General features: G+C 41.4%; 4 protein-coding genes across 5 annotated transcripts; all 4 read right to left on the reverse strand.

Moving 5' to 3' along the window:
- Window positions 1–91: 91 nt before the first annotated feature.
- Window positions 92–1,389, reverse strand: LOC307043510 (hydroxycarboxylic acid receptor 2-like). Its single transcript, XM_079688007.1, has one exon. The coding sequence runs from the start codon at window positions 1,345–1,347 to the stop codon at window positions 373–375; it is 975 nt and encodes a 324-aa protein (XP_079544133.1). The 5' UTR covers window positions 1,348–1,389; the 3' UTR covers window positions 92–372.
- A 731-nt stretch (window positions 1,390–2,120) lies between these two features.
- On the reverse strand, window positions 2,121–11,285 carry LOC307042942 (kinetochore-associated protein 1-like; the record flags this gene model as incomplete). The annotated part of the gene is made up of 7 exons (XM_079687101.1): window positions 2,121–2,150; window positions 2,693–2,760; window positions 3,763–3,883; window positions 4,319–4,414; window positions 4,503–4,646; window positions 10,147–10,266; window positions 11,184–11,285. The coding sequence occupies 7 exons, from the start codon at window positions 11,283–11,285 to the stop codon at window positions 2,121–2,123; spliced, it is 681 nt and encodes a 226-aa protein (XP_079543227.1).
- On the reverse strand, window positions 10,365–12,742 carry LOC307045138 (kinetochore-associated protein 1-like). Of its 2 annotated transcripts, XR_013809786.1 has the most exons (6): window positions 12,638–12,742; window positions 12,298–12,423; window positions 12,010–12,176; window positions 11,529–11,640; window positions 11,184–11,432; window positions 10,466–10,498 (listed from the first exon to the last, which is right to left on the reverse strand). XR_013809786.1 is itself a non-coding variant. In XM_079690674.1 (5 exons), the coding sequence occupies exons 1-5, from the start codon at window positions 12,686–12,688 to the stop codon at window positions 11,328–11,330; spliced, it is 561 nt and encodes a 186-aa protein (XP_079546800.1). In that variant the 5' UTR covers window positions 12,689–12,742; the 3' UTR covers window positions 10,365–11,327. The 2 variants fall into 2 exon arrangements, 1 of the variants encoding a protein (XP_079546800.1); XM_079690674.1 differs by having other exon boundaries at window positions 10,365–11,432.
- A 5,554-nt stretch (window positions 12,743–18,296) lies between these two features.
- LOC307042130 (hydroxycarboxylic acid receptor 2-like) lies at window positions 18,297–20,293 on the reverse strand. The gene has a single exon (XM_079685858.1). It carries the CDS (start codon window positions 19,631–19,633, stop codon window positions 18,659–18,661), a length of 975 nt encoding a protein of 324 aa, XP_079541984.1. The 5' UTR covers window positions 19,634–20,293; the 3' UTR covers window positions 18,297–18,658.
- Window positions 20,294–21,231: the final 938 nt, after the last annotated feature.

Below are 21,231 nucleotides of genomic sequence, written 5' to 3' on the forward strand. Positions count from 1 at the left end.
AGACAGTCCTGTAAGTCATGATAACATCTGAATAATGCACAGGACTTATATAATAACAGCAAAACGTTTTACTTTTGACTTTATACGGCATAGTTTGGTATTTGTATAAGTTGGATAAAATATAATATATATCAATGATTTCACAGCATGTGGTTTAGCAAAATGACTACAAATGTGCCATTAATATATCAAAAAGTAAACCACAACATAACTTTACAAAATGACAATAGCATATGTGTGCAAGACAATAAAAATGTTTTAAGCGCAGTCACATACTGGATAACTGCTGTATAAGAAAGGTAAGTTAAAGATCTCATCACTTTTGGCCAAACTTTAAGCTGCATCCATCTCAATGCTTCCTGGATGTTGTGATCACAGCTGGCTGATCGACTGGGAGCCTGTCTCTCGAGTTTTCTTCTCTGAACTCTCAGGGTTGTCTTCTTGGGACAGATGCAGAGCTTTCCTGCAGATGTTCTTGAAGGTAGGGCTGGAGAAGTAGTAAACCACAGGGTCCAACACGCTGTTGAGATACGTCAGGCTGATGCTGAGGTAAAACACGGTGGTCAGGTTATCCATCGCCTGGCAGACTTCAGGTCCGGAGAGGTTTCCGGCTAACTGCTGGGTCTTGATCCAAATGATCAGCTGCGTGATGTTGCTAGGGAGGAAGCAAACGATGAAGATCACCGCCACGACTGTGATGAAGCAAAGAGCCTTCTTAATCTTTCGTTGCTGGCACAACTGTCTCCGTCTCAGGTGTCTGACGATCTGGATCGTGCAGTAGAGAATCACAAGCAGAGGCAAGTAGAAGGAGAAGATAAACACAAACGTGTGCCAGTTCAGGTAGAGCGAGGCTTCAGTCTTGATCGTGAAGCTCTCGCAGTAGGTCGTGTTGTTGTGTTGCAGACTAAATATATTAACTGTCATTGAGAAAGTTATCAGCCACAGTACAAGTGCTCCACACATGGCTTTAGTGATGCTCAGAGAGTTGATGGAGTGATGGGGGTGCACCACTCGCATGTACCTGTCCACAGCGATGGCCATGAGGAAGATGCTGCTTCCAGTGCGGTTCAGGGCCAACATGAAGAGGCAGATGTTGCACAGAGGAATTCCAAACGTCCACTTGATCCCAGAGAAGTAGTAGCTTGCACGGAAAGGCAAAGCCACGATCAGCATGAAATCAGCCATTGCCAGGTTGAAGAGTAACACTGTGCTGCTCTTCCAGGGCTTCATGTGGAAGCAGAAGATCCAGAGAGCCAAACCATTGCCAACGACTCCCAAAACAAACTCTGTCATCAGCAGTGGCGGCAGCACGCTGGTGAGCAGAGTGCCGTTGAATTCGCATCTCATGTTGAGTTATGTGCTGCCTCGCTGCCTGCAGATGAGACGAATAATCCCTTCAAGGTTTTGCTGCATCACAAAGTAAAACGTCTATCTGGAAAGAGGTAGTTGTGGTTTGCTCATTTACAGGAAGCCCTGTGGTTCTGCTTTTTTTAATTAAATGTTGACACACTCAGCTATCTTTGTTTGCCAGCGATGATTAATTTCTTTAGAATGCTATGCTTGAAATGAATGCACATTTTCTTGTGTGTCCAGTTTTACAGTGCTTTCTGAGGAAAACTTTAAAACGAAACTTCTGAAGCAGAGTTTTTCTTGGGAACCTGTTTGTCTGCCAAGCTGCGGGGGCAGAATAGTGTTGTTTAAAAGTGGCTACTGTTTCATGCTTTGTAGTAGCCTTAGTGTAAAACAGTTTTGTTGAATAAGAATTGCATTTGATGATACTTAATAATTATATTGAAATATTACCTACATATTTATTAAATGAAAGATAATAATAGCAAGTAAAAACAACCTGAAAAGCCAAATATTTTTTACTGGAGATTTGTAATAAGATGCACATGTAATCTTAAGTAAAATCTAGTCAAACTGAGTGTGACAATAACGTTTACTTAAGTGCCTTTAGTAACAAACACTTCTTAACTTTAAGTAGAAGCTACTTGAAATATACGTTATTACATTTACTTAGGTTTTCTGAGTGCGTTTTCTTACCTCGATTTTCCTAAGTAAATCTTACTCCCCGTTTTTTTCAGTGTATCTTTGTTTCCCAGGGATGATTAATTCCTTTAGAATGTAACAAAGGATTGACCAATTACCTACAAGAGAGAAGAAACAGGCTGACAATATTCTTGTATGTGAAAACCCATTATTGTTATACCCTTACATTATGATTCTTCTTAATGCATTACTTTTCAATTAAAAACAATTCACTTGATTATAGTCTTCCTTAAAAACACATTTTTGCAAAGCACCTTAATTTCAAAGGCTGCAGCGTCTATTTTGCAAAACTAAAACCCCTCTTACTGCATTTTATTTCTAATGTGTTTGTTTATTTCAGCATTCAAATCATGCTGAAATAAACTAAAACAACACTTTTGAAATCATTTTACTTTCCATTATTGTCTTAAATGTCCAGAGGTCATGTCAGGTCAGTGCAAGTCGAATGAAATGTTGAAATAAAACATATGAAGATATCATGAACAACGTATTTACATACCTTTACAAATATGTGTATATTTGGCTGTGTTTTTATTTAAGACCTGAGAGGTATGATCTGTTCAGACTTTCAGCCCCTACGTTGTTTGCAACATAACCCTAACCCTAATAACATGACATCAATACCTTAAATGAGACTCACCTGAAGGTGGGCGATGGCCTTGAACATGATGAGGTTGTTTTCACACTCCATGCTTTTAAGAGCATCATCTGCAAAGGACACGAAACACTGTGACACTCTTGGACAGTTTTGACCCTAACCTTAAATTGTAAGCTGTGTTAAGACAATCAATGTCTAGTGTCTTTATATATTTTAAGGTGATTGGAAAATGTGAAGTATCCATGCATCTAAAGCAGGGGTGGGGAACCTTTTTCCTCTCAAGGGCCATTTCAATTTTTTCAACATCCTCCGAGGGCCTTACAAATGATTGACCTCTGCTTAAAAATACTAAAATCACAGCCCATTCATTTGGCCTTTCTTTCATGCTGTGCAAAGAAAAAGCAACCTCTTAATCCAGATATCTTACCATGACTCGCGTATGCATGCACGTGCACGGTTGTGGCATGACCACCAAAACAAAAAGATATGGACACAAGATGTGTGCAAATGTATTTAGTTTCCTATCCATGTGACCATGATTTAAGTGGAGGGGGGGGCCTAACCTCCTCTAGGGGGTCCGGGGGGCATGCTCCCCCAGGAAGATTTGTTTTAAAATGTTGAAGTTAAAAGCACCAATCTGGTGCACTTGGAGAGCAACATTAGGAGATCTATGGATACTGTGAGGATATACAGTCTGCCTCCTTCTGTTCCCCTTTGTTTTGTTTGTTGTTGTCCGTCTGTTTGTGTGTCTGTCTTCCTGGCTGGGCGTGGATGACCTACTTATTGATTCCCGCCAACTCACCTCCTCAGCTGCTGCTCATCACTCTGATTAATCAACTCACCTACACCTGCTTATATACCCGGTTTTCGTCATCCAGTTAGTCGTTTCACCACGCTGGTAATGCGACTTAGTACATTCCGCTATTAGCAAAACCAAACTTTCTGTGTTCCTGTTATCCTTACCTTGTGCTCTCTCTATTCAGTATCCCTCTGCCTGCCACGTCCAGCCACCTATTGCTGGGGACCCGTACTATACATTTATAACATAAAACTTTTGGGCCACTGAACATTTCCGTGTTCACAGTGCTGGCGACTTGACTACTTGTGTGAACCAATGATAGTGAGGATTATGTAAACATACATCTCGAGGTACTGCTGAACCAGCTCTTCTACCACTTTACTCCAGGGCACCATGGCTTTCTGCATGATCTCCAGCACAGCATCCACCTTCATCTGGAAGAAAATACAATACCGTGAGATTGAATAAACCTTAGAACAAACGTAATGTTTTTACTATAGCTTATCATTATCTCTGCCAGGGAGGTATTGTGTAAGGCTGTGTGTGTGTGTGTGTGTGTGTGTGTGTGTGTGTGTGTGTGTGTGTGTGTGTGTGTGTGTGTGTGTGTGTGTGTGTGTGTGTGTGTGTGTGTGTGTGTGTGTGTGTGTGTGTGTGTGTGTGTGTGTGTGTGTGTGTGTGTGTGTGTGTGTGTGTGTGTGTGTGTGTGTGTGTGTGTGTGTGTGTGTGTGTGTGTGGCTCCTCACGCCAATCATTAGCTTTCCTGTCGAATCAGCATGTTTTCATAACTCTATAAATGAGTCAGTTATTGCGGGAATTTGGTTTAGTTTCTTTCCAGTTTTTTAATGAAGTGGGTTTTTACAGAAACTTACATCAGTATCATTTATGCAATCGAGCACCGCCACTGCTTTGGCTTCCCATTCTGTGAAGAGTGTTGTGGTCTGAGAGCTGCAGCGCTCCAGCAGATCCTGGTGAACAAAAGAGGAGAATCATTGGCCCATTTGGTATATGAAATGTGTTTTTCCGCCAGTGGGCATGGCAGTGGTGAAGCGTTACCTTGATGTACTGTAGGAGCAGCTCATCAAAAGGAGTCTCGTGCTCCTTGGCGTACGGCAGGATTCTGCTCGCCACCGTGGCGGCGATCAGCTCAGGAGCCGGCACTTTGTCCAGCATGTAGAACGCCACGCTCCTTACACTTCCCTTTAAAGTATAATATAGGAACATCAACACAAGACTAACTCAGAATGTTGTCTTATAAACTCAACTCCATGGAGTACTTAGAACAGGGGTGTCCAAACTTGACTCTGCCCTCAGCCAATTCAAAAAATACAATACACTTCTGCTTGTCTTATATTGTACTTCTTAAACATATGTTCAAATAAATAACACAGTATTCATGTGTTAATAAACCCAATTTCCAAATAAATTCAGTCGATTAAAGTTGAAAACATGTTCTAACAAATCTAAGTTGATAAGAAAAAAGCCCAAAAAGACATTTACATAACAACCTTGAAATACACCCTTCATATTTCCTCATATTATGAGCAATCTGAAGCTTCTATTTTAAAGGATGAGCTGCTCACAAAGTAAATGAAACCTTATGGAAAGCTGTGATGTAGGCTTTTTTTTTTTTTCTAACAGCATTTTCAAGTATCAAGAATAATTGACCTACATTGGATTGATTTTTCCAACTTATAACTGAACTTATGAGGCAATAAACCTCTAGGGAGTGGCCAAGCCCTTCGTATATCTTTCTGTATGTGGCCCTCGGTGAAAAAAGTTTGGACACCCCTGACTTCGAAGAATATTTTGCACAAGATAAGATAAACCTTTATTTATCCCCCTGGAGAAATGTAGGTGTTTTAGCAGCAACAGTAACAAGATAGAAACACAGGGTAGTACAGGGAAGAGTTCACACATGGAACAGTTAGAATCACAAATACAAATAAATAAATCAAGTGACAGTATAGGATTAAAATCTAAATATATGCAATTAGGAATATGTTAAGTATCTTATGCAAGTATAAACATGCAACATTTTATCGGTATTTATAAGATAATAAAACATTAGTTTCATGTTGGATATCGGAAGCTTGCTTTAAAAAGGTCCCATGTCATGGCCATTTCTACTGATAATAATTCCATTGTTGAGGTCTACTAGAATATATTTACATTGTTCAATTTTCCAAACTCACATTGGTTTCTCATACAGCATCTCTGTATAGTATGTGTATTCACTCTCTGTCCTAAATGGCTTGGTGGAGCTAAAGAGTTCTGATGAACTAAGTTCTCATGAACCTTTGTGGGAAAAGTACCGCGCTGTGAATGCGCCTATTGGGAGCTGAGCTCCCATAAGGAGGGGCCTGAGCTCCCACGGACCCAGTGAAATCAAACATCTGTGGGGGTCGCTAATATACATTACCAACAACCATTATTTTGATCACAAATAATGCATTTTTCAATGTAATGAGTATTATTTACGTTAACGGGGTAAATAGGCAAACAAAACAATGCTTTCCAAAAGAACTACGCATCGTATTCTCTCTTGAATGCAGTGAAATTTTCTCCTGGAGGCCAAGGGAAGCCAGGCTTCCCCTGTTTTTTCGGATTGTAGTTATAATTTTAATAAATAAATAAAAACACTTCGTTTAGTTTCGGAAATTCTTTATTGTGTGTTGCTGCCGGCTCTTCTCTCCCCCAATCTCATTGAGTATTTTACAAAGAGTGAAACAGCGCCCCTCTAGATGTTATGGTGAAACAGTAGATTGAACTCTCTGTTGCGAGAGGAGGCCAGCCGAAATTTGCTTCCCTTGGTGAAAAAAAATGGAGGGATTGACCAATCAGATGAGGCTCACGTCATGCCCCTGCCAATATGTGATTGGTCGGGGCCATGCCAAGGGAAGCCAGAGGCGGCAATTTAGTGGTGCAGTGACGCGTCTCAAAAAGCAGAAGTAAGCTGCGCTCGGTTTCCCTCGACAAAATAGCAATGGGATTTCTCCATAGGATTTTGGAAAATAGCTCGAAAAAAGGTCAGTGGAAAACGAATCTGTTAGGTAAATGTAAGTTTTGTTCAGTCGGATAATATCCACATGTCTACTCTACTTTTATAATTTTCGAATCATAAATCTAATCGATAGAAGATAGATAGCGTCACTGCACCACTCTCACCGCCGTTAGAAAGTAGCAAGCAACTGAAGCAAGTGCAATTATGGAGGGTGGAGATTTGGAGTATTTAATCAAAAATAATTGTACTAAACTTCCGCTGCAGCAGCAACAACAAATACAATCTGATGACAGGCCAATGCCCAAACTGGAGCTGTGTACAGCGAGGAACAAAGGAGCGAACCGGTGTTGCAGTATAAGTTGAGTCATGACGTTACGTTCATCTTTTGCTATATTTGCCTTCCTAAGATCACTTTGCTGCACATTCGGTACTCGTATGTGAGGTTGTGGGTGAGAGGCCGATATCGTGACGCTTACAGGGAGGTATCGAACATTACAAAGTAGGTGACTGTGTGGATGCCTGTTCAAAACATTGCAAACTTCAATAAATCATTTAAATTATATATTTGTGTCCGACTTTCATTTGTTCATCGTTCTTAATGTGATGTATAGTAGCTTTGATAGCTGTCCATACTAAATAGACACATTTCTGACAAGTAACCCCCCTAGTGTCAAATATCTGGGCTTTAATGGTAAAGTAACTCTTATTTATAACTTAATTAACAAGGATGATGTTTTGGTTTGCATTTGTTTGAACAAACTATGAATTGAAGAATAAAGCATATGTTAACTAAATATAATTGAATCAGCTAAATTAACTGACCAGACCATAATCATATTTCTAATTGTGCATATATGTCACTCCGGGTTTACTGTGAATGTTTAGGGTTAAAGTCCCGATGTGACACCATGTGTCACAGCAATATTTATGGCATTTGTTTCATATCAATTTCATCAAGAAATGTTTCCACAACAGGTTAAATGTAATCAGAATCAGAATACCTTTATTCGTCCCACAGAGGGGACATTTACATTTGTTACAGCAGAAAAGAGCCGAAGACAGTTTAATGTTTAACAAATGACATGTCATGTAAGCATTTTTATTCTTAAATGGCTTGAATATTAACTTTAGCAACAAAAAACCTTTCCAAATCTAGCTAGTTCTGTCACATGTTTTAGCCTGACACATTGACATCTTGGACATGTTGTGATGGGAAGACAAAAGCAAATGACAAGGACCATGACCCCAGACTGTTCAGTGTGTGTCACTTAGGGACTTCATGAGATAAAAAAGGCTAAAGCTGTATAAGGAACTTTCCAGAACATTTAAATTTCATGTGACACCCGTGTCTAAGCAATTCTGTCTGCCTTCCGTATTCCTGTTGTTATTTACTTCCTCTCTGCCTTCTTCTGATGATTTATCTGTTAGTTTGTGTGTTTCATTCCCATGCATCAAGGTTATTTTCATGTATGTAATTGTTTTTCCTGCACAGTGTAGAGTCTTGTTGTGATGAGAGGGATACAGGTATTTCATAAAATAAACGTGCTCCCTGGAGGTTAGCTACAGAATTGATATCACAATTTAATCTGAGCTGATCACAAGTTGTCATGACTGATCCAGTCATCTCGATGAGCGTTCGGGCTGTGAATAAACAACTTGTGTTTTACTTTTAGGCTGTCTGAAGGTATGGACAGCTATCAAAGCTACTATACATCACATTAAGAACGATGAACAAATGAAAGTCGGACACAAATATATAATTTAAATGATTTATTGAAGTTTGCAATGTTTTGAACAGGCATCCACACAGTCACCTACTTTGTAATGTTCGATACCTCCCTGTAAGCGTCACGATATCAGCCTCTCACCCACAACCTCACATACGAGTACTGAATGTGCAGCAAAGTGATCTTAGGAAGGCAGATATAGCAAAAGATGAACGTAAACGACAAACGATGTTTCTTTCCTGGTAAGTCAACAATGGGTCCTCAATGTACACGCCCTGGATTCCTATGACGAAAATAATAGAATGTCGCCAGTTGTCATGACTCAACTTATACTGCAACACCGGACGTAAAACGTTAAAGGTCTCCTGATTTAGTTTGTGAATTAATGCTTATTAGAGTTTCGGCTGGAGAGTGCGTGCGGACCTGTCGGTCAGATAACAGGCGTGTGTAAGTCCTGCATCTGTATGATACAAATGTGTGTAAAATGATACCGGGCGCTGTAATCACTCATCTGGTTACGTTATTACATTGAATTGACCCCCCCCCCCCCCCCCCCCCCCACACCCCCCCACACCCCAAAAGAAAGTACGTATTATTGGCTTCCCCTAATGTTTTCCCCACGCCACGCTACTGCTTGAATGACAGTATGCCTGCACTTCACCTCTAAGGTGCGCAATAAAATATTACGCAATCTATGCCTGTGAGGCTGTGAACGTGCTGCGCGCGCCTGAAGAATGAACCGTTATATAAACAGACATTCAAATATATTGACAAGATACACACATACATACTACGAGTACCGTAGGCTAGCAGACGATTACCATGCCGCCCAAAAAAAGACCACTTCCGCCGACGGGGTCTACAAGGCTAGTTTTGGTTTTCTCACAAAGAAACAAAAAACAGCTTTTGACAACCAAAATGCACCTGCTAACGTGACAGCTAGCACTAACCTTGCTTCTACGGAGGATGCTGTCTTTTGGTAAGGTATGTGAAGTTGTGGAGAGAGAGTAAAACGTAATAAACGGAGGCGCTGTTTGTGACGCTCCACAAGTACAGAGTTCCTGAGTTTTTGTGATTTTGTAATTATCTTTGAAGCCCAAACACATCAGACACTAATTGTATACTCGCAAGGGTGTGCAATATATACCATCAGTTGGAGTCTGCACCTCCAAGGTGCGCAATACATTATTGCGCAATCTATGCCTGTGACTTTGTGCGTGCGCGCCTGCGCATGCGTTAGTTTTAAAGACCCCCATAGAGTTCATGTTTATAACTCGAACCCTGGTTACAATGGCGTTTGTTAGCAACCAGAAAATGACACCAGTAATGACAAACAGATGAGAATGCTGCGTGGGGTCTGGGTGCCGTGTTGGCGGGACGTTGCGCGGCTCGCTGCTGTGAGGAGGGGACAGTGTGAGCTCTATTACTGGTGTTGTTTCCTGGTTGCTGCGTGGGGTCTGCGAGACAGCGAAACATCCCTGAACTCAGCCTGAGCACCATGGACGCGGGAAGGGGGGGTGCTGATCTGCAGCACCCGCATCTGCGAGGCTCCACTAGTACCCGCACCCCCAAACGCGGCGCACCTACAGTGTAAGCGCGCCACAGTTTCGCTGCTGCGAGGCTCCACTAGCATCCCCCCCCATCGCGTCACAGTTTCGCCGCTGAGAGAGTGTGTGTGTGAGGAGCTCCACGGATTGGTCCATTTGGACCAATGGGTCCATTTGGGTATGGTCACGTCACTGTACCCAGGAAGAAAAAGAGAAATCTCCAACGAGGTGTTCTGGGGCAGCATAGACAGGTCTTTTCTGTGTTAGAGTTTTACTCGCTACAGGGTGTACTTTGAGGGTTCTTGACTCTGCAGACCGTTTACATGCATAAACACCTTCATAACACACAAGGGGACGGGTAATAACCGGAAAAGCATGACATGGGATCTATAAAATGTAATCAGTCACAAAAGGAAACAAACCTTCTCAAAGACTGAAAGTGAAAGTCTGCAGCTGTATTTCCTGTGGAGGTCCAGGAGCTGCCGGAGGTTCGACACCAGGGACTTCAGGGTCTCCACCTCTTCTGCACCATAATCATCATCCTGGGAAAGAAAGGATGGGAATAAATTATTAATTACACGACAGGCTGTCTGTGGGGGGTGTTGTGCATTGTTTTGTATGTTGTGTTAAATGTGTGAAACTCAATAAAGAGTATTTAAAAAGAACGAATAGATCATAATTGTGGAGGCACCATTTTTTTGTACTTGCAGACTTCATCTGTAGCAAAGGCAGTCCAAGCACGGCCAAGTGCAACCCGTTCTGGGGCCAAGCACCCTGGAACAACATATTTCAATTATAATCATTGTTTTTATTATGAGTGATCCTTTGAGTCTTTAATACAACCAATTAAAAAACAGCAATTAAAAAAGGTGTATATAAAAAGTACTGAGCAAGTGATGGACAATCCATTAATGTCATTTCAACTTGGAATACTTTCCTTAAGTCATTCAATTCATTGATGATCATCACCATTGGTAGGTGCATAATTATAAAGCCCAGTTTTACTAAACTTTTAGCTTCAAATTAGGTTTTGCTTATACCTTTTGTTGTGCACCGACAGAAATGTTGAGTTAGTCACATTTTATGTTGTTTTATGGTTGTATTGTCTTCCACTTCCCGTTTTGTTTTGTCACTCACCGTTTACCTGTCATTCCAGGTTCTCTGATTGTCTACTTTTTGTGTGTCTCCCTCGCTCATCAGCACCAGCCCCGCTCCTGATTGTTTTCTCCTGTGTCTTGTTCTCCTGTGTTTAAATTCCCCAGTCTCCCAGTGTTCCTTGTCAGTTCGTCTTGTCTCATGCCTGGGTCAGATCTATGCTCTCTTGATACCATGATGTTTTTTGTTCCTCACTACGTGAGCGATTTTCTTTTGTTCACTTTTTGTCATCTCATCTAGAGATTAGAAAGCGTTTATTTTTGTTCATCGATTTGAAAAATAAAGTATCTTACAAATACTTTACCTCTGTCTCCTGGGTCGTGCAATTGTGTCCAATACCCTGAGTATCTGAGTTCATAACACCTTTTCTGTCTACTCCAGATTCCTTGCCCTCTGCTCCAGCCATTTCGCCAGGATTTTCTATGGACACATCAAGAAATAACTTTTACTACTGAAACATAGCACCACATGGGTCTTGGGATGGCAGGTCCTCTGGGATAACATCGAGCACCGTTTTAAGATTCCTCTCGTCGAACTCCGCTGCAATGTGTCCCTGTCACAAAACACAGAAATAACACAATACACAACAGACCTGGGGAACACCTTACAGATTTGTTTTAACAACGAAGCGCAAAGAGCTGTTCTTTACCTCATACCTGAGCCAAATGAGTTGTGCACCCTTCAAGTCTCCCTCTCTCAGGTGGGAGAGAATATCTCCCAAATTGTCCATGCTGTTCAGAAACTCAATCCATGTGATGCCACTATGGATGACAGGATAACATAAATGAACACATTTTACATATGTGTAATTCAAAAACAAACTACAGCTGCAACGCATAGACAATAGATACAAAAATAATTGATTATTGTTCAAAATGAATAAACTGCTTTTTAAAATCATATTTACTCATAAAACAAGACATTTAAGGACATCAGCTTAGACTTTGAGAATCTGGGATGCACATTTTTTAATATTTTGTGACATTTTATCAATGAAATACATATTGGTTTAAATCATTGGCAGTAGTTGGAGGTCTACAACAAACAGACCATATATTGCTAAACGTACTGTAGAACCATAGACTGTATATAGTGTAGAACACAGGAGACCACCAAGATTTTGAATTTACTTGAAGTTTCCCAGGCCGTACAGGCTGCAGAACGTAGCCAACCTGGCCAGAGCCTCCTGGATCTGTAGAGAGGAGTATCGCGAGGCAGCGTGGTTCAGCATCTTCTCTGCCATCTCAAAGGTCGGCCACGGAGCCTTCAGGCAGTACTCCACCACATACTGCTCATCCTTGGCAACGCAACAAACGTGAGGAGTTAATACTTCATAACAAGTGTAATATGCTACGACTAACTCCATCAATTATCTTCATTTTCAGGATTGTAGATTGAGATGAGGCGTAAACACTGACTGTGATCTTCATCAGGTTGGTCTTGTCCTCCTCCACAAGTTCAGACCACACTCCCTCTCCATATCCGCCCACAGAGGCCGAGGCCAGCTGCTCCAGCACAAAGTCCAGCTTCACCTTGTACACGAGCTGAACAAACACAGGATGGATAAATGTGAATAGCCCCGGTACTAGTAGTAAAAATACACCAGCTACACCATCAGTATAGTAAGACAACTAATGTTCTTTTCTACTCTGAGAGCACAATTCTCTTGTCTTTTATTCACTTGTCTAAATTTACATAAATAAAAAATATTCAGTCCTCAAAAGTCCCATTGATGTTACTTTTCTACTCCACACTTACCTCTAAATCCAGATCAAATGTGATGGCAAACCTTTCAGCCTCCTCAAACATGTGTTTGTGAAGAAGTCTGCTTAGGGGGGACACGGGCGGACGGCCCGGGGGAAAGGTAGAGGCCAAGAAGGGGGAGTCATGCGGACGGCCCGGGGGAACAGCAACAGAGCAGGGAAGTCTGCGGCGGGGAAACTCAGGGGGCCGAAGACAGGGGTGAAGGCCTCGTCGGGGGAGATTAGGGGGCCGGACTCGAGGGAGAAGGCAGCGGCTGGGAAAGTCAGGTGACCGGGGTCGAGGGCGAAGGCATCGGCTGGGAAAGTCAGGGGGCCGGGTTCGAGGGCGAGGGCATCGGCTGGGAAAGTCAGGGGGCCGGGCTCGAAGGCGAAGGCCGCGGCTGGGGAACTCAGGGGGCCGGGCACAAGAACGGGCAAGAAGGTGGCGACGGGACAGCTCCGGAGGACGGGCAGGAAGGCAGCGCCGGGACAGCTCCGGAGGACGGGCAGGACGGAGGCGGGACAACTCCGGAGGACGGGCAGGAAGGCAATGCCGGGACCAGAGTTCAAGCGTGTCTGTGAGGCCCCGCTCTATGGAAAGCCAAAAGTGCCATAATACGTGCGTATATTCGCGCGTATTATGGCACTTTGGGCTTTCCATACCGCCCTTGTATGAGGGGGGTCAGTGTATGTTTTGGTCATTGGATTTTCTTTTCACAAATGGATATTCAAAAACAAAAAACGACTGGATATTTATTTTTCGTTTTAAAATTGAAAAACCCAAATTGAAATACTAGGCGTTTTTCTTTATCATGGTCAAAAAGGGATTTACTAAACTTAAAGAAACGGGATGATTTTCATTTTCTACTTCTCAAAGCAAAAAATAAAATCACCAGAAAACAGAAACAAAAAAACTACCATTTTTCATATTCTGCTACCGGAAGTTACCTTACAAAATAAGAGCGCGGATGAGGATGGTCAATCCGTGTATCTACGGGACTTTGACAGAGTATTTCTCAAAAAATACACAGTAAAAGTACTTCAATGTATTGTAAGTAGTAGGCTAACTAATACAAAGTCAAACAGTATCAATTTCATTAAGAACTAATGGTAACATCATATTTTTTGCAGAAAAACATGCATTATGTAGGCTAAGGAGGGGACTTTGACAGAGGATTACTCACAAAGTATACAGTAAAAGTACTTTATTTCTGGTAAAAGTCCAACTAGAACCCAACAGTGTCAGTTTCCTTAAAAAGCAACTTGCAGGTTAGAGACACCAGTGAATAAATGTGTAGGAAAATGATGAATACACTAGATTTTCCCAAAAATATACACTACAGTGACATCTGGCGTCGTTTTAGTAAGACATTTTCACATCCGCATAAAAAAGCCTCCGCACGTGACCTCCCGCGTGTGACGTAACATGGCGGAAACAAGGGGGAGAGCGGCCGGTCTAACGTATGAATAAATCAGCCGTATCTCGCGTTACCTAATGCAACTCCACACTACGGTGCTGACCGGAGGGGAGACGCGAGATACGGCTGATACTTGACGATCTGGCGGAGAAAGGTTGTGGAGCCTCCGTTGATATGCCGTTGTAAATGGCTTGATGGAAAGCAGGTGTGTAGTCGGGGAGGGTGCACAGGTGAGTGGAGGTTGAGCCGGGAGCCAGGAGTGACAGCCACCACGCCCACACAAACAACACAGACAGGGGGAAACAAACAAACACAAAGGAGACGGCTGGAGCACTACAGCCACCACAGCGTTAACTAATGCAATTCCACACTACGTCTTACGGTGCCGTGTACCGGAGGGGAGAGAGAGCAGCGAAGGGGGGAGAGAGAGAGCAGCGAAGGGGGGGGAGAGAGATGTAATACGGTTTCTTGATAAAGCTGTGGAGACGGAGTATGTGCTGCAGGGAGGTGGATGCACAACGCACCCAGGAACGAACGCTAGCTCCGGTCCTTTTCCTGTGAGGGAAACTGTGGACTTGATGCCCTGTCAGGCTTGAGTTTGTGCAACCTGCACAAACATAAGCTTATCATCATTACAAATGGTGAAATGCAATGTAAAATTACCGAAAAAATACCAGCTCACTAAATCACAACCGCTCAAACCAACTACAAACTACTACCGCGGATTGGGCAGAGAACGAGTCCGAGAAAGTTAACTCCCCCATGTGACGTAATATGACGCGTTTGACGTATGACGTTAAAAAAAAGCAGTTTTTAGTAGCAGAGCTCAAAACGGCTCATTTTCCTCTGAATTCCTGCCCTTATGTCTTGTAAAACATATCAAATCCTGCATTAACATTTTTAATTGTAATTTTCAGGCAAGGTAAGCATAAATGTAGTAAAAAAAAAAAACCTGCAAGTTACTCTTGAACTTGTGGTAACAAATATTTGTGTCACTCGACAAATATAGGAGGAATAATGAATCAGCTGCCTTTTTTTCTTCTGAACAATTTTAGTTCAATTCAGCATCCCATACATGCAGTGTCAGTCGCGAGCCGTGACTTTTAAACCTAGGCCCTCTGACCCCCACCCGTTCCCTCGAGTTATTACGTCACAGCGAATACTTCAGCGGAATATAAAAACAACGGCCCGGGGTGCAAAACGCATCAATGAAAGCGACCCTCTACCACACAAAACAACACCTGTAAATAACCCTATTTGTGTTCTTTGAAATTGAAAAGGATATTGCATTGTGTTTGTTACTTTCGTTGCAGTTGTATGTCTTAAGTGTCATTTGGCATGCTTTTATTTTGAATGTGAGTTAACGCTGTTGACAGGAAGTTGTTGTTGCTATTGAAACAAGAAAAGTTTCAAAGCGGGCGGAACTTGTCATAAAGTCCGCGATAATAACACCCACCCATTTAGAGGGAAGATATGATTGGTCAATTGTACTGTCATTTGACATTACTCTCTCGTTCAGTTACAATTTAGTTCAGTTGGGCCCTCTGTGAATTCATAGCTGGACCGCCTGGACGTCCAACGAGCTGTTGGACAGCTCTCTTCACATTAACTCGCAGAGACGAGCTTCTTTCATTTAACCCTTCACATTCCAACAGAAACTGAATAGGCAGATTGGGAGGATTTAATTTTTTGGGAAATTTTATTTTAAATACAATTAAATCAAGTTATTTTTGGTAAAACTAATGAAAAATATAACTAAAAAAATAACAACAAAAAAATATTAAAAAGAATATAAAAAAATATATATATATTTTTTTAATGTTTTTAAATATTATTTTGTAGAATATCTTAGGCCCTCACAGAGGGCCTAGAGGGCCCTTACGGCTCGCCACTGTGCAGTGTATTAGGGACCACATTAAAAGCTTAAATGTCCAGATGTCATTACATGTACCTGGTCTTAGTACAAGTTCAATAAGAGGTTGAATTACACAGACACAAAAAGTATAAAAATGGGAAGCTGAAAGGTTACATTTGGGGTGTGAGTTTCAGATTAGCCTTATTGCATTCACATTTTCTTTGTGATTTTAGCAAACGAGTGCTTTTGTTTTGAAATCACTTCCGTGAGTTTTGCCCCGCCCCTCGCTCCAAGGACCATTTGACCATTTAAGGTAAAAAGCAAAAAGGCCTCTCAGACGCTCTTCCGTTTACGTGCTTAATAAAGAAAAAACAATTGGACGGTAGATACACGGATTTAAATGTTTGTTTTTTCATCCTTTATTGGTTTGAGGTTAATGCATGTAAGGAAATATATTGTTTACTTTGCATGGGGGTGGGGAAAAAGACCTTGATGATCACACCAAACTCTCTGTGGAGGAGGTGTTTGTGGTTAAAAGTGTCTAATAAGTTGTTGTGGCACAATATCTATCAGCATGCCCGGCTCCAGGATGAAATGACTGAGGGGGCTGTTAAAAAATCTGAGGGGGCAATCTTTTTTTCACAACAACGAAAAATACTGGCAATGTAATGAATTGACACACCAAGCTTTTTTCCTTCTCACTGCTCTACAATCTCTTTGCTTCTTTATTTGTTATTCTGGATTTACCCCTCTCGTTCTGTTATTTTCCTCTGATCTTTAATAACAGATAGTACATTATTAGATGGCTGCACTTTGGTTAACAGACTAACATTGATTTCCTCAATTTATAAATTGACAGGCTCTGTAATTATACCATAACCTTTTCTCCTCTATCCCTTAACTCGTCTTCCTATACAGATTTACTTACCTCTAGTCAGGTCAGGATTAAAGAACAATTAATCTGGTTGATTTTTATTTCCAGGATTGAATGTTCAAACCAAGGCTTGAAACTGGCATTTCATAAGAAAGTGAATAATATATAAACCAAATGTAATATTGGATCAAATACTACACCAAATGGACAGACACAGATTAAAAATACAAATATAGTCCAATGGTTTGTCTCTAGAGTCTAACTGCCATGAGTAAAATCAAAATCCAAAATCCCTCACTAGATGTCGCTCATTGTACCAATACGGTTGATATAATACATAACATTTTATTATTCTAGTAAAAGGGCTCGCTTTGGCAAAAACCTGATCCATACAGGCAGCCTTGAATAATAACAAGTAACCATCATGTGTGGTGCTATCTGTAGTTGTCTGTCTTATTTTTTGTTGATGTCATTTTTTTCAGCAGGGCCGGCCCTTGGCATAGGCAGTATAGGCGAATGCTAAGGCTGCATTAACCCATCGGGGGCACCGAAAATTGCGGAGAAAAATTACATCATGTATTTTTTAGCTGCCCGGATTATAACAGACAAAGACTAATTCTGAAAACTGCACTGGAAAAACAGAACATCAAGGACAATGGATTTCAAGTCAATATACGAAAGTAAATCAAGAAATTAAGTAAACAAGCTGATCTTCAAGTTCCTCAAAAACACTGGTCTGAGGACAAGGATTTAATATAAACATTTAATAAATCAACAGTAGGTGGCGATATATGCTCCAAGTGGAAGCGATTCGCCATTAAAGAAAAAAGAAGAAGACGAAGTAGTAGAAGAAGAAATACGCTAACGCTACAAACAGGCACAACACTGTTACTCTGTTTTTACTGATATATAACATTTGATTTCACCTTGCACCGAAAACGGGGGTTCTGACCGGAAAAAACGGGGACGTTTTGGTCACCCATCCGACTGTGTTTACAGCTAAGCACACACGCTAAGACTACAAGCTCAGTTGGAGTTGAGGCTTTTTTACACGTTGCTTGACTGCCTGCCCACATATCTGATCTAAACATAGTAACGTTTATTGGGGGAAATAATTATTTAAACTTATTTAATAATTGTGACATTTATTGTACTTTTTGATGGATGAATGATGCTCAAAGTGAGGGGGCAAATAATACAACTGAGGGGGCAATGCCCCCTTTTGCCCCCTCGTGGCACCGGGCCCGTCTATCAGCAATTCTGAGAACTTTAAAGCGTGAAACGGGTTCTCAGGTGCTAGAGATAAGCTGCAGAAGTTGCAGTCATACAGGAAACAGTTTCTCATCTGTGTAAATAAAGTTACAAACAATGACTTTTCCCGAAGGATTTCTCTTTCTATAAGCAACCAAGTGAACTTCTTCTACCATAAACTGTTTTAATTAACCAAAAAGCACTTCTCAGTATTACTAGATTGTATTTTATTAATATAAGTCATGATAACATCTGAATAATGCACAGGAACTATATACTAAAAACAGAAAAACGTTTTAATTTTGACTTTATACGGCATAGTTTGGTATTTGTATAAGTTGGATAAAATATAATATATATCAATGATTTCACAGCATGTGTTTAGCAAAATGACTACAAATGTGCCATCAATATATCAAAAAGTAAACCATCACAACTTTACAAAATGACAATAGCATATGTGTGCAAGACAATAATATTTTTTTAAGCGCAGTCACATACTGGATAACTGCTGTATAAGAAAGGTAAGTTAAAGACATCTGGTTGGCTGCAGAACTCACATGAAAACTTTAAAAAGATCTCAACACTTTTGGTCAAACTTTAAGCTGCATCCATCTCAATGCTTCCTGGATGTTGTGATCACAGCTGGCTGATCGACTGGGAGCCTGTCTCTCGAGTTTTCTTCTCTGAACTCTCAGCGTTGTCTACTTGGGACAGATGCAGAGCTTTCCTGCAGATGTTCTTGAAGGTAGGGCTGGAGAAGTAGTAAACCACAGGGTCCAACACGCTGTTGAGATACGTCAGGCTGATGCTGAGGTAAAACACGGTGGTCAGGTTATCCATCGCCTGGCAGACTTCAGGTCCGGAGAGGTTTCCGGCTAACTGCTGGGTCTTGATCCAAATGATCAGCTGTGTGATGTTGCTAGGGAGGAAGCAAACGATGAAGATCACCGCCACGACTGTGAGGAAGCAAAGAGCCTTCTTAATCTTTCGTTGCTGTGACAACTGTCTCCGTCTCAGGTGTCTGATGATCTGGATCGTGCAGTAGAGAATCACAAGCAGAGGCAAGTAGAAGGAGAAGATAAACACAAACGTGTGCCAGTTCAGATTGAGCGAGGCTTCAGTCTTGATCATGAAGCTCTCGCAGTAGGTCGTGTTGATGTGTTGCAGACTAAAAATATTAACTGTCATTGAGAAAGTTATCAGCCACAGTACAAGTGCTCCACACATGGCTTTAGTGATGGTCAGAGAGTTGATGGAGTGATGGGGGTGCACCACTCGCATGTACCTGTCCACAGCGATGGCCATGAGGAAGATGCTGCTTCCAGTGCGGTTCAGGGCCAACATGAAGAGGCAGATGTTGCACAGAGGGATTCCAAACGTCCACTTGATCCCAGAGAAGTAGTAGCTTGCACGGAAAGGCAAAGGCACCATCAGCAGGAAATCAGCCATTGCCAGGTTGAAGAGTAACACTGTGCTGCTCTTCCAGGGCTTCATGTGGAAGCAGAAGATCCAGAGAGCCAAACCATTGCCAACGACTCCCAAAACAAGCTCTGTCATCAGCAGTGGCGGCAGCACGCTGGTGAGCAGAGTGCCGTTGAATTCGCATCTCATGTTGGGTTATGTGCTGCCTCGCTGTCTGCAGATGACAAATAACCCCTTCAAGGTTTTGCTGCATCATAAAGCAAAACGTCTATATGGAAAAAAGTGGTTGTGGTTTGCTCATTTACATGAAGCCCTGTGGTTCTGCTTTTTTTAATTAAATGTTGACACACTAAGCTATCTTTGTTTCCCAGAGATGATTAGTTTCTTTAGAATGTAACAAATCTGATTGGCTAATTACCTCCAAGAGAAAAGAACATAACGGGCTCACAAACAATCTTTCCTTGACGGACAACACCACAGCTGTCATCAAGAAGGCACAGCAGCGTCTACACTTCCTGAGGGTGCTCAGGAAGAACAACTTGGCCACTAAGCCGATGGTGACCTTCTACCGCTCTACATTTAAGAGCCTATTGACATACTGCATCACAGTGTGGTATGCCAGCTGCACTGAGGTTGACAGGATGAGGCTTCAGAGAGTCGTAAAAGCAGCACAGAGAATCATCGGCTGCCCTCTCCCCTCCCTGATGGACATTTACTCCTCCTGCTGCCTCAGTAAACACCCCGGCTTTCACCTGTTCAACCTGCTACCCTCCGGCAGGCGCTACAGGTGTATAAAAAAAAACAAAAAACAGACTCAAAGACAGTTTTTTCCCAAGAATCATTGCACTAAATTCCTGAACTCATAACCCTTAATCATCCTTCGTGTGCAATAAACGTGACTCTGTAAATATATACATATATATCATTATTATAAATACATACCCATTATTATTTATTACATTTTATTTTGTATACCCCATGAAATAATTACTGCTCTTTATTCTTTATTCCTACATAAGTATGTATGTTGCGTGTATTTGTTGTTGTATGTTGTGATGTTTTTTTGTTTTGACGGCACCTTTTAAAAAGGGAGAAGCTTTTTCTTTCTTTACTTGTACATGTATAATGACATTAAATGATTATATTCTATTCTTGTATGTGAAAACCCATTATTGTTGTACCCTTACATTATTTTTCTTCTTAATGCATTATTCTTCAATTCAATCAATCAATGTTTATTTATATAGCCCAATATCACAACTGTTACATTTGTCTCAGTGGACTTCACAGTTTGTACAGAATATCAGTATGACAATACGATACCCTCTGTCCTTAGACCCTCACATCGTACAAGGAAACACTTCCAGAGAAAAACCCCACAGTTTAAAGGGGAACATGGGAGAAACCTCAGGGAGAGCAACAGAGGAGGGATCCCTCTCTCAGAGCGGACAGACGTGCAATAGATGCCGTGTGTAAATCGAAGAGATAATACATTTTACAGCATAGGTAGACCAAATGTTTGGAAATGCATGTGTCTATAACAATAAGATGAATCCACGAGGATGTCAACAATCCTGTGGGAGCCATCAGGGAAGTAGTATGAAAACAATTCACTTGAATAGTCTTCCTGGTAGTTAAAACACATTTTTGCAGTAAGAAAGCACCTTAATTTCAAAGGCTACAGGGCCTATTTTGCAGAACTAAAATCCTTGTTACTGCATTTTCTTTCTAACATGTTTTAGTTTATTTCAGCATTCAAATCATGCTGAAATAAAGTAAAACAACAC

The sequence above is a fragment of the Notothenia rossii genome (genome assembly GCF_949606895.1).
Source record: "Notothenia rossii genome assembly, chromosome: 6".
Lineage (NCBI taxonomy): Eukaryota > Metazoa > Chordata > Actinopteri > Perciformes > Nototheniidae > Notothenia > Notothenia rossii.